Source organism: Dermacentor albipictus, chromosome 9, assembly GCF_038994185.2.
Source record: "Dermacentor albipictus isolate Rhodes 1998 colony chromosome 9, USDA_Dalb.pri_finalv2, whole genome shotgun sequence".
Taxonomy (NCBI): domain Eukaryota; kingdom Metazoa; phylum Arthropoda; class Arachnida; order Ixodida; family Ixodidae; genus Dermacentor; species Dermacentor albipictus.
In genome coordinates this window covers 105678567-105692184 of record NC_091829.1, presented here as the reverse complement: position 1 = coordinate 105692184, position 13618 = coordinate 105678567, and the positions used below count along the sequence as shown (strand labels likewise).

The window sequence follows — 13618 nt, the reverse complement described above, 5'->3', positions numbered from 1 at the left end:
GCCCTTCGCCTCCCTGCTGGTACCATCGGCGTTTCTGACACCATGCAACGAAGTGCACACCTCCCTGTTCGTGGCTCGGAGACGCTCACCGAAATCAACTGACAGTGGCGTATGGTTTCACTTGTCCCAGCCGCCTTTCTATGATAACCGACAAGTTCGCTCGAGCCCGGTTCCTTGTAGGCATGGGCGTAGATATCAGTGTGGTTCCCGCGGCAAAGGTTGATCAATCCAGGTCATCAGGGCAGTTGGTTCGCCTATAATGACGTATGAACTCCGATTTCTGACCCTTGAGTGAGGCCTTCGCACTTTTCTATGGGCCTTCGTCATTGCAGACGTAGTTAACCCGATCATCGGCTCGGAATTCCTTTCATACTTCGACTTGGACGTCAGTGTGCTGCGTCGTCGGCTCACAGGTGGTCTGACTCCTCTCTCCATCTCTGGATTCCTGTCCGACCTTGCTCCCATGGGCATTCGAACGCTCATGCCTTGCTCTCCGTTCGAAAAAGTCTGGGCTGATTTCGCGGTGTTACAAAGCCAGTCAAATTATTGAGACGCCCAAACATACAGTGGCAGACCACATCGTCACCCGTGGCCCACCAGCAGCTGCTCGACCCGAGCCCTTGTTTGGGGACCTTCTAGCTAACGTCAGACGGGGGTGCGACCACATGCTGCAGCTCGCTATTATACGCCCATCGTCGAGTGCGTGGGCTTCTCCGTTGCATTTAGGGCCCAAGTGTGATCGTGGTGACTGGCCTCCCTGTGGAGACTATCAAGCGTTGACCGCCAAGACTGTCCACGACAGCTATCCGCTGCCTCACATGCAGGACTTTACACGGCGCCTCGACGGCTGTGCCATTTTTAGCAAAGCGGACCTGCTTGAGACATACCACCGAACTCCCATCCAACCCATCGACATACCGAAGACCGCCATAACGATGCCGTTTGGTTTGTTTGAGTACGTGCGAGTGCCCTTGGACTTCGCAATTTGGCTGCAACCTTCCAGCGGTTCATCGCTGAGGTCAGGCGCGGCCTTCCTGCTGTGTTCGCGTACCTTCATTTTGTCCTCAACACCAGCCCTACGCCTCAAAATCATGACCACCATCTACGTGCTTTGTTTCAACGTTTGCAGTCCTACATCTTGGTTGTGAACGCGCCCAAGTGTGTGTTCGGCGCATCTAGTCTCGAGTTTTTGCGATATCACATACCATCCGAGGGTATACGCCTTCTGCCGTCCCATGGCAAGAGCATCCAGGATTACCCCCAGCCTACAACACAGTGCCAGTTACGCCGATTTCTGGGGCTTGTGAATTTTCCCAGGTGCTTTATTGTTCACTGTACAGAGCTGCTTCGAATAGTCGCCGATCTCTTTTGATGGACCGTTGGCGAGTCATGTGCAATTCCTTGGTCATCAGAAGCCGACGGCGTGTTTACTGCTGCCAAGAAAGGAGTCACGAACGGCGTGCTTCTCGTCCATCCACAACGCCCCATCTCGCATGATAGTGGATGCCTCCAGCGTAACGGTTGGTGAAGCCATAAAGCAGTGTATTAACTCCGAATGGGTACCTCTGTCTTTTTACTCTCGGACGCTATGTCCAGCTGAGACCTACTATAACGTCTTTGGCGGAGAGATACTAGCCATCTATACTACAGCAGTGTCGGAATTTTCTGGAAGGATGCCAGTTTTACCGGATGATCGGTCAGAAGCCAGTGACGTATGTTTTCCACACCAACTCATCGAAGTACATGTCACGTGAACTCCGTCATTTCGCCATTCCCGAATTTATAACCGCCATACGTCATGTGAAAGGTGCCTACAACACCACCGCTGATGCCCTTTCTTGTATAGCTGCGGTCTACTCTCCATCTCCAACCGTCGACTGTGCCGCATACTCTTCCACACAGAAGAATGACAGAGAGCTCGCCGTTTTGGGGAGTTTTCTCCCGCTACGGCTTGTGCCCCATCCATGCTCGCCTGATCCCTTGTGGTGCGATGTCTCAGCAGACCTTCCCCGCCCTTTTGTAGAGCCTTGACTACGTCGCATTAGTTTCCACTTTCTATATGACGTTTGTCACCGACGTATTCGGGCTAATCAGCACCTTCTCCCCCAGCGCTATTCCTGGCCTGTAATTAGCGGAGATCGGTGCGCTTGAACACGCAAATATCTTCGCTGCGATGTGACAGAGGTTTCCCGTCATACCAAGAAGCCTCCCCAAGTCTTCCTTACACCCAGCTGCTCCCTCAACCATGTTCATCTAGACATCGTGGGCCCATTACCCTGTGCCTCAAGGTTATCGTTATATACTCAACATGGTGGACCGTTTCATATGCTTGCCGTAGGCTGTTCCCATTCATGACACCATGGCTGAGACTGTTGGCCACGCTTTGCTTTCTGCATGGGTATCACACTGCGGTTGTCCTGGCACAGTGACAACAGACCGTGGACGCCAGTTTGAGTCCTCCCTCTTTGCTTGCCTTAATCGCATTCTCAGTGCCAGACATTGCCGTATCACTGCGTATCCCCCGTGTGCCAACGACACGGTGGAACACCTTCACCGTTAACTGAAGGCTGCTCTGGCTACCCGCCTCAATTGCACCACATGGGTTGACACCTTGCCGCTTGTGCTCCTGGTTTACAGATCATCCTCCGGGCAAGCCTACAGTGCTCAGCAGCAGAGTTGGTGTATGGTAGTTCTGTGCTTCTCCACAGAGACTTCTTCAAATCAACGCAGCTACCAGCCCAGCCGCATGCATTCTTACAACGCCTCATGGAGTGGGTGAAAGGCCTCCGGCCCACTGCGCCCCATCCTTCCCGCCATAGTACAACCTTCGTTGACCCCCGACCTGGCCTTTCCAACACGCGTTTTAGTGTGCCGCGACGCTGTCTGACCACCTCTAACCCTGGTCTACGATGGACAATTCCGCGTCCTCCACCGCACCCCGAATACCGTCACTCTACTGCAGAACGGCCGTGAAGAGACAGTCATCTTAGGCCGCCTTAAAAGGGCTTACGTGGAAACCGCGATGAAAAGCCTCGAAGCGCCGCCTGACCTAGCGCTAGAGTGCCATAGCCGGCCCTCAGTCTAGTTCCGACTTCCAGTCTAGGTGGGGGGCCTTGTAGTACCCTCCCTTGAGAGGTGCCTAGAACTGGAATTGCGCGTGCCCGCATGAGAACATTGTAAAGACGGTGCCAGGTTGCCGCACACGAAGCCACGGCTCACGGTTCTTATTCTGCGTTGATTCGGGTGAGCTGTCTTTCTCATTCCCTTCTGAGGCATACTCCTACAGTTTTATGATGCGATATCAGGGCCGTCTTTAGATAAGTAGCAGGGATGCAAAATGCAGCTTATACGCATGGCGTGGCCGAAGCTGCAACTTCTCCGAGTGCTGGCTAAGCAAAGCCAGTTAAGGGTGAGACATCTCCACAAATGCCTAACAATATTTTACATGAAAGTAAGTTACATTAACTTGTTCATTTCTATTTCATGCTCCAGGAGAAGAAATCCATACAAAAAGATATGAAATGTTCTTGCGGAACTTAATTAGTACACTAATTAAAAATTGTGGTTGGTGTGCAGAATCCGTCATAATGCTCACCTCGGTATATGCAAAGCGTTGCTTATTTGTTCGACTTCGTGCGACTCAACCGAAAATCGCAATTTCTACCACGCAATGGCCGCGTAAGTTTAGGCGCAGGTGGGAACAGCAGCGTTTGCAGAGCGTAGCAAGCTCAGCTGTGAATTTACAAGAGCAGTTGCCAACGTTAACTCAGGCGAAGACGTGGACTATTAAGAAGCGTGCTAGTAGGCATGCAGAGCTGTTTCGCACGATTAGCGCCCACTTACTGTGAGACCTGTATCATAAATACTGCTATGGGCTTAGCGTTTGCGGGCGCTATTGTACGGTGATCACTTCCGTAGATTGTGTGAATTTCATCAGATTTGGCGAGGCTCGGCACTGGACGAGTGGATTTATGGATGGATGGATGGATGGTATGAGCGGCCACATTGGAAAGTAGCGGTGGGTTGCGCTATACCAAGCTCTTGCTATTCTACTGCTGAATGTCCTACTTAGGTAAAAAAAGAGAAACAAAACACTATAAGCTCCCATAACCAATTTTTCTAACTCCCTATTGTGAGCTTTGCTTTTGTGCCTCTCCGTTTTTTCTCGTTTCCTTAGTTGTTTTCCACCAATCTTCCAATGATCTCTTACTAATCTCTACTGTGGACATGTTTACTTTTCGACTGCTCTCGCTGAACCCAAAGACTTCAAAGAGTCCAGTAGTGGCTAAATCGACCACTGGGTAGACGTCTTCACATTCTAATAAAACCTGCTCCATAGTTTCCCTAGCTTTACCGCAGTAAGCACATGTTTCCTTTTCCTTCTATTTCGTTCAACAGGTGCGTGTTCTAAGGCGTGTATGCGGTCTACAACACTCCCTGCACCCGTGCGAAGGCGACGAGCTTGACACCGTGCGAGAAACGTTGTACGCGGCACAGCGGATGTTTCCGGTGCCAAGTCTCGCGAAATCTTGTGCAAGTGAAACCATCATTGAATGGCATCGCCCGAGAATACCGCCCTACCTTTCCGACTCTCAAAGTCGAATGGCAAGGAATGATACTGAGCGTGGAAATAATGAGACACGTTGCTTATTGCAGGTGGTAAAAGTTAGAGCTATAGAGAAGCGTTAATGGTGGGGACTCAGTGCACGAGTGGAACTGACCTCTTTCCGCGAAATCGCCATACGATGCGCGCGCGACATCGAGGTCTCGAAAGAGTCCACCGAATGGGCCCACCTACCGGTTGTGCTCAGTGAGTAGGTGTTGAGACCGTAGTGGAGGGCGCACCACGACACGCTGAAGAGGAGGTGGTAGATGAAGTCGAAGACAAAGTGGGCGAAGACGTAGTCGACGCCCGAGAGGCCCGTCATGAGCTGCACGTCTCGGGCTCCGCTTAACCGCTCGGTCAGCGGAAATACGCAGTACACGATGAAGGCACACGTGTAGGTCATTGACGGACCGGATACCCAGTACATCCAGGAAAGGAAGCGTAAAAGTATGACGTCTAATAAAGACGGTCTTTCATCGCTTTCCATGTAAGCGATGGTGACGTTGATCTGCGCCGCCGGCTGAGACGTCAGTGCTCGCAGCCAAGCCGTGTACACCAGGTTTACGGTGATGGGAAGTGTGATGGCGCTCGTCGGGTTGGGTATCATGCGGATGCTGCGGGCACGCCAGGTGAGATTGCGTCGTCATTGCCTTCTCGAACTTGAACCGCGCGGCGCTTCAAGGGGGCGAACATTAGTGCTCGGTCGTCCAGCTCCTTCGCGGGCTACGCAATTACAGTTGAAAAAACGAAACTTGCAAGCTAAATTTAGTTAATCTCAGTTGTCATGCTACCAACACGCCGAGCCGGTAAGTTCTAAAACTTTTTCATACGAAATTTCTGGGAAAGAAAGGTAATTGTTTTACGCTATCTTTTTAAATCTGTCACACTGACCACATTGTAACCTAATACTACACAAAAGAAATGAAAATTATCATGATGCTTAACAGTTTGGCTGAGCAGCAGGAAACATAATATCGCATGAAACTCTACAGTTGCTCGAAATAAATCAGATCTGCTTAGAACAGGATAGAGTGAGAGTGCCTTACAGTGCCTTAGAGAAAAAGATGTTATGTACGTGGCAATATTGATAAAGTGACACTTGCTCATCTAAACAACACTTTTTTAGTTTAACATCACATAATCTGTTAGTATCCTCTGGTATATCTAGTTTAAACCTTTATTATCTTCAATGCGTACATATTACATTCCAATATCTTTTACCGCACCCATCCCACATTCTAATCAAAAGCCCTGCAACTACTTTCTTCTTTCTCCAGTAGTGGGTGAGCACAATTACTTGAGGAAAAAGTAGGCAAGCAAGAAAAAAAACATGGTTCTATTCAGTACTGGGGAATACTACTGTGGCAAAAAGTGAGCTCACCAAAGGAGAAATGGCTTATCACAGCTGCCGTTTTTTTTGGTTTCGCAGTTCTTTTCTGCAGGGGGAGCAGATGATCTTTCCAACCCAAGATCGTGTCTAGCGTATTTTGGTTGAAGATTGTAGAGAAGGTCTCATCCAGCATTTCTTCTATAGGTGCGGCTCCCGATTAAACGTCGTACGTCTACAAAATTACGTTACTGATGCATTTGCCTTGGTGACTACTAGAGAATGGCGTGTTTCTGCTAAGCGCCTGGTCTTTTGAAACATCATTTTAGGGATTTGACAAACGGTGTACCAATATCAGCCGAACTGTTAGCCCAACAGTGCCCTCAAGCCAGCTCACAAAGTAATTGGTGTCTGCTACATGACTTACAGGAACGAAATGCTGCATCGGAGAAGGAATCAATAAATACTTGCGATCTACGAAACGCACAACCGACGCTCACTCAACATGGGCGCAGATACATAAATCAACAGTCGAAATTCACGGCACCCGTCCATAATGGTTTCAGCGGCGCGCGGCAGAGGACAGCACAGGTAAATTAAAAAGGCGGACTGGTTGAGCACCATCACGTGGTAGTTTTCGCTCGCTTTTGTTTTTTCTTTCTGTCGGCCTCTCGGTAAACTCGCCACTATGACAGTTGGGCGTCGCGATGCTGCAGGGAGGCATTTGCAAGTGTTTTGATAGGTTTTATCTAAGGTTCGTGCCTACCCGCGCTATTGATCAACTGCATTTTTGTTTTGTTTTATGTGAGGGATTTCTTATAAGGGTACTGAAGGTGCAAAAGTGCACCTACAGAGCTTTTTTGTTAGTTCACCAGGTACGGAGCTCTGGCATGGGTAAACTTATGCAGGGGTGCTATGCTCGGTGCTCGTTCGGATTTTTTTCCTGATTGCGCTACCGTCAACAAGTGTAGGAAACTATGGAGCGCGTAGACTGTGTGGTGTCATATATCGTGCTAAAAATGTAACGCGCAATATTATTGTGCAACTGAGAGTAGATTGCTTTGTCAGTCCAAGCTTTTCTTAAACGCTGTAAATAAATTTTGCCAGACGGAGATCAATTACCGCGTTCTACAATTGCGTTGCAGCTCAAAAGGCCAACGTTTTTAAAAAGCTCATTAATGGAATCCATTTTCACGTGTTCACTTCGTCTTCGCAAATGTTTTGTTTACAAATGAGGTAAAGGTAGCTTCCTCTGTTATGTTTGCCTCTGAGAGGCAGGGGAACCCATTAGTTTTCCATAAAGGTGTACGACGACTTTCACTGCATGCAGAGATGACAGGGTCATGACGCACCAAAGACAATCGTTGAGATGCTCTGTGTTGATTGCGCACATTTATACATGAATCTCGCGTTATTCAGGCGAATATGTCACTTGCCTTACCTTTGATCATCGCGGTACAAACATGATTAAATTATAAAGCTACGCAAGGTAGACACACGGCAGCCGATGTGGTACCTGCAGGTACGCAGGTACGCCCTTGCAAGCAGCGCAAACACATCGAGTTGTTGAATCAGTAGGAGCTACATTCTGCTACACACACACAAACGCGTCGCATTTCGCGTTCGCCGGCGAAACCTTGATTTCGTCGTAGCCCTTTTACGCCATGCAACAGTCTTAGAAATAGAAATAACAAATCTGATCAATGCAGTAGAAATAACTCGCGAAGCCGATTGCGCTGTGCAAGCCGCGGGAATGGTATTGTTTGCAGAAACACTGGTCGTGAACAAAATAACACTCCAATAAAAGGCTGGAAGGTATATGAACATCGTGTATATTACGTGCACAATATTCGTGATACAAAGAGCTTCGATTTTGGAGACAGAAATGGACACTAAATGGAACTTGTCTATGAAACTAGCCTCAAAATGCTTCTAGTTAGGAAGAGTTGCGCGTACAAAAGGACGAACGGCGGAAAAAGGGACGTTGAAGGAAAGAGCGTTCTTTCCGGTGTTGGTCCTTTTATACGCTCAACGCTTCCTAACATAGCCACGTGCCAACTCTCCCAGCGAGAAGTTCTTCTAAAAAGGTTTCTAACTGAAAGCAGGCAACCAACCCAAAAAGTCAAAACAAGTGCGCACATACTCTGCCAAAAAAAAGCTCAAAAGTGATTTGCTCCTGCCGATTTCATTGAATTCCATCATTTCTCCTAGGACAGCACACAATAAAGAAGCCCACATACGGGTCAAAATAAATGCGCAAACACTACGAAACAACATTTAATGTCTCGCTTAACTCTATAGGCGAAGCCGCATGCCCCGAAGCGAGCGACGAAACTGTGAGGACAAGCGCCGAGAGTAAGCAGGAGCGGCGTGGACACCAGAAGAAGGAGAGGCCGGGCCAGCAGGAATATCGCTACGTTTAGTTTTATTCAGGAGACTTATCTGCGCACCTACGCGGTATTCTGAGCGCCCTCACCGCAAATGGATCACGAGTGCAGTGCCACCGCCGACAACCGAAGACGAGTGGAAAGTGGTCGAGGCATAGGGATGGCAGAACAGGCGAATGCCCGCGCAGTAGCGCCAGCGTATTACTCAATCCCCACAAATTGCAGCATCATGCACACGCGATTTCAATCAGGCCAATCCTCCACAAGGCAGACTTGGCAGGATGATCGCTTCTGAGCTTCTTATTGCGACATGTTTGGTTTTCCAGACGTCAGTGGTCACTCACCTTATATATGCTGGAACGCCAATCCCATATGCCGACGTCCATACCGCTTTTATGCCGAAGGACAAGTTATGCAGCATAAGGTGGATCAACTGCAACTAAAGTTATGCAACTAAAGGCGTCATCGAGTATTCGTCTGGTTCGTGGATGTCCTCAGTGGTTCGTATTAAGAAGTGCGGAAGCTGGGGCTTTTGCGTCGATTACCGACATCTGAAGCAGGGTATGCGCCAAGATGTATTGATGAGGCCTTGGACTGCAAGCTCGGAGCCAAGGAATGTTCGTCCGTGAACATTCGCTCTGGGTATTGGTAGATCTCTGTAGATGACACGGACGGTGAAAATACCGTTTTCGTAACAGCACACTGGCTTTATTAATTAAAAGTTATGCCTTTCGGCGTCTGTAATGCCCCGGTAGCCTTCGATCGAATTCGGGACTCTATATTTCGGTGGTATAAATGGCCCACTTGTCTATGTTAGTCAACCTCCCCCGCCATTTGTGAGTCACCTTACGCAGCTGTGGGCCATTCTTGCTGTTTATCGATGTGCTGGCCTGCACCTCAACTCGTCCAAGAACCACCTTGGACATCGCAAGAATACTGTTCCCGGCCACTTTGTCAGTGCCGCAGGAGTTCAACCTGACTCTGACGATACTGGCGCGGTCGATAACTTGACTGTACCATCGTTCACAGTAGATGTCAATAGCTTTGTTGAACTATGCGCCTCCATTTCTTCATGAAGAATAATATCCATACCGCGCGCCCACTCACTGACATACTAAAAAAACATGTTTCCTTCTCATAAATCCTGCGCAAGCCGAAGCATGCACCGCCCTCATCCGTTAGCTAACAGCTCTCCATTGAGCTAGGTCGTAGTGAGCCAGCAGAAGCTGCCTCAGTACCGCCCAACTGCTGTTACTGAAATTCACAGATGCCAGCGGCCATGAAATAGGAGCTGTTCTTGTTCAACACCTGAACAACGCACAGCGTGTAATTGCGTAGGCTAGCCACCTTCTCTCACCCACAGAACGCAAGTCCTCTATCACGGAACACGAATGCCTCACGTTAGACTGGGCAGTAGCCAAGTCACGCCCTTACTTATTTGGCTGCCCCTTTTTCGTTGTCACTGACCACCACGCCCTGGGCTGGCTCTAATAGGCGAAAGACGCGAGTGGACGACTGGGTCGGCGGGCGCTGCGGCTACAAGCCTGCACGTTCACTGTCCTAAATAAACTTTGCACTTTACAGATCCACCCCGACTATCTGTCCCGTCACCCGGTCGACAGTAGAGACCATGATGCCCATGACACCAATGCTTGCCTCCTAGTCATTTTAGACGCACAAAATTCGCATTGAGCAATGCCCTGAGGTGCGAACGGAGATCGTTGTTCGGCGCGTTCGTTCGGTTGCCGGCGAGCGCGATTGGCCTACTCCGCGCCGAAGTCGCCAGGCGCGGGGCGCAGCCACCTTTTTGGTGACGTCAAAATGACAACACGCTCCTGTCAATCATCTTGCCACCGAGCACGTCGTCTGCTAGGCGCCGAGAGCGACAGGAGTTCGGAAATTTGGAGATTTGGGAAATTTCGCTCGTTGCGAGACCGGCTTCGCATGGCACGGCTGGTGGATTGGATTGGATCCAGACGGTGGCTTCGGCAGCTGAATAGCCCGTTCGGATGCAATCCATAGTTTATTTCGAGAAAAATTGCGCTTGCATTGGGAACTTAGGTTTTGCGCTGGCGTAACTCGAGGAGGAAGGAGAGCAGGTGGCGGTGGGGAACGCGTTTGAGCAAATGACGGAAAGCGAAAGACAGTTTCTCGAAACAAACAGTACGTTGGTTGTACAGGGAAATCGGCCCCATCATCGGTGCCAGCGAGCCACTGGAAGGTTGCTGCCTCTTGAAAAGTGCGCCAGTGTTCCGGTCATTTCTTTTTTCTGCTTTCTTGTCGCTGTGTGCGACACCACCTAGGAACGACGCAGAGAAACTAATATTTATAAAATGCAGTAGTCTCATGCACTGCTATTTCAAAACGTATTTGAGCTTGAGAAGAAAAAATAGATTCTTTTAGATAAAAATTTCATTCATTGGAAGACGAGAAACATTTCGTTTTGTACCGTACTGTCTGTAAGCAGACCACAAACGAGGGAGGTAAACTTCCGGGGAGTTCACCGCTTGCCGATTGGCTGCTCTCTCCGCCCCGTTCTCAGAAACTTCTTTGCATACTGCCACTTTGTGACATTGCAGCAACCGAACAGGACGCATATCGAACAAAGATCTCCGATCGTGCCCCTGATGCCTCTTTACATCTTATCTGTTGGGTAGCTGCTGTGCATCCTGCACCCACTGTCAGCCCATCCGTACTGAGGAACGGCGTCGTTCTGCACTTTGGTTCGTACTACTTCCCCGTATGTGGCTAGAAGTTCTTGAGCAGCTGCATGGCGCACCTACCGCCGGCCACGTCAGTGTGTCTTGTACCTACGATATAGTACAACGCCACTTTTGCTGGCACGGCCTGTATCGCTCTTTGCGCTTCTACGTTACTGCTGTTTAATCTCTCAGCACTGCCAAACGCCCTGATCTATTAACCTCTGGACGCTTACATCCCGCCGATGTCCCGTCCCAACGATTCTTTCGCGGTCCGCATCAAATCTCTTAGGCCCATTTGCTACGTCTGCAACAGGCAACAAGTGTGTCGCTGTCGTGACTCACTACACGACAGATTTCGCCATCATGCGAGCATTGCCGTCAAGCTGCGCTACGGACGTTGCGGATTTCGTTCTATATGATTATCTAATGGTAAACTTCCCGTAAGCATCCTTTTCGCAATTCTGCGGTCATTGTCATTCTAATTATTGCCTTATTGTTTATTTACCTCATCTTTCCAAATGCCGATTCAAAACTGATTACGTGCCCCTCCGAGCGCCGACTTGGCTCGGCGCTGTAGTCAACTGCTCCGCGCCGCGCTACCTCGGCGAGCTGGCGCCACGCCCGTTCTACCACTGACGTCATGCGCACTGCCTCTCGCCTCTTCTTATCTAGGTCATCCTTCATCTTCATCCACCGTGACTGATGCGCTGCCCACCTCATTCTCGGCGATGTTTATATATATATATATATATATATATATATATATATATATATATATATATATATATATATATATATATATATATATATATATATGTATATATATGTATGTATGTGTGTGTGTGTGTGTGTGTGTGTGTGTGTGTGTGTGTGTGTGCCTACGACGGTTCTTCTGGCTTCGCCGCGTGATCCAGAAAGGTCGGGGGTGGAGTCACAAAAGGTCGGGGGTGGAGGATACGCTATGAAGAAGTTACAATACATGACCACACACGTCTTGCGCTTGATGCAACGAATGACAAGCAGGGAGACGGGGCTCAAGGAACAGGACCAGATACAACTTGTGCAGGTTCTGGTTCTGAGCCGCATGCGTACTCGGCACTGCATTCAAAATTCAGCGATGTGGAAGTTGGAAGTGGAAGCACTTGACCGGCTGATACGCAAGGCGTATAAGCAATCACTCAAACTCCCACTCGGAACGGCTACTTTTCGCCGCCAGGAGACTGGGGTGTACAGCAGGGCACGGAAAATCAGAGGCCCACTTGTTAAAACAGAAGGAAAGGCTAGAACGCACGACAGCGGGATACTGCATCTTATAACGTCTTGGATATTCCTTACGGAAGACCGGCGCACTCACAAAAATCCAAACGCGAATACAGGAAACCAAGCACGTCTCACCTGTACCCAGAAACATGCCCCCGACCTTCTATGTCGGACGGCGACAAGCCCGAGCACAGGCGCTCACGGGGAATTATGAGAACCACTCCAATGTCTTAAACGTAGACGCCGTCAGCAAATAAAGGAGCACCGCATTGGTCACCAGCGTAGACGACAATCACGGGACCGAAATAAATGCGTCATTGGCTTCCAGAGCGAGTGTTGCAGAGGCCGAGGAACTAGCTTAGCGTTAGCTATCACGACGAGACCACCCTGGGAGCGTGTCATAATTCTAACGGACGGCACGCAGAAATTTTTCCAGGGCCAAGATTTCCATAGTCGCACATCGCATTCTGTTTGAGGCGTACCAGCTCCCGCATATATTCAAGTCGTGCGGACTCCTGGGCATGAGTTCTTACGCGGCAATCAGCAGGCACACGCCTACGCCCGAGCGCATGCACTCCAGGAGCCGCGAGATGGTCAAGCCTAGCTGTTCCACCCTGAGCCCATACCATTTTCTCACCCGCATATTGAACAACACTATAGCCTTTCACGAAGGACACTACCGTTGCCTCACAATGCTCTGACGCGAGAGGAAGCCGTAATATGGCGAAAACTCAAAAACATACCCATATCCTCACTTTGCTCTCTACCCCGCCATACACCCTGCGCTATATTCCTCTAAATGCACACACTACGGTCAATGCGCGATGCCATACCACATAGAATAGGCTTGCGCACGCACACCACAGATCACACGCATACCACATCGCAGCACACAGCAATGGCAGGCAGGGCTGTCCAGCTCAGACTCGACGGACCAGTTCAACATGGTCGACCGAGCGAGAAGGGCAGCTAAGGCCACTGGACTCCTGGACTGAGAGGACTGCCCACTGCAGAGCGGAAGAGTTACCTACGCTCGTGTGCTCTTTCCTATAAAGTTCACCATCCATCGATTGGTCCCCGGTATCTTACATGGTACCAAAATCCAGCCGAGGGACGAACCGTAGATAATCGGTCAATCTGTTTTGCCTGCCGGCGTATCAGTCGCGTTGCTCGCCGTTGTAACAACCGTACAGTCCCCTCCCCTCTGTGACCGTAGTTCACTACTATTCATCGCCCCGAAAAGAGCGAGTGCTCTTAGCAGCCTCCAATGGCACCGCAACAGCGAAACAATCACACTCGTGCTCCTTGCAACAGTCCCTCGTCGTGATTCCGATTT

The 13618-nt window shown here is 49.7% G+C and overlaps 1 protein-coding gene across 3 annotated transcripts in view; it reads right to left on the bottom strand.

The window, feature by feature from the left end:
• The window catches only part of LOC135907193 (phospholipid-transporting ATPase ABCA3-like), a 327820-nt gene that overhangs the window by 86315 nt on the left and 227887 nt on the right, over positions 1–13618 (bottom strand). For all 3 annotated transcript variants that reach the window (XM_070525205.1, XM_065438877.2, XM_070525204.1), the window contains one exon: positions 4799–5220. In XM_070525205.1, the coding sequence (XP_070381306.1) occupies positions 4799–5220 (422 nt within the window). The remainder of the gene's footprint in view (positions 1–4798; positions 5221–13618) is intronic.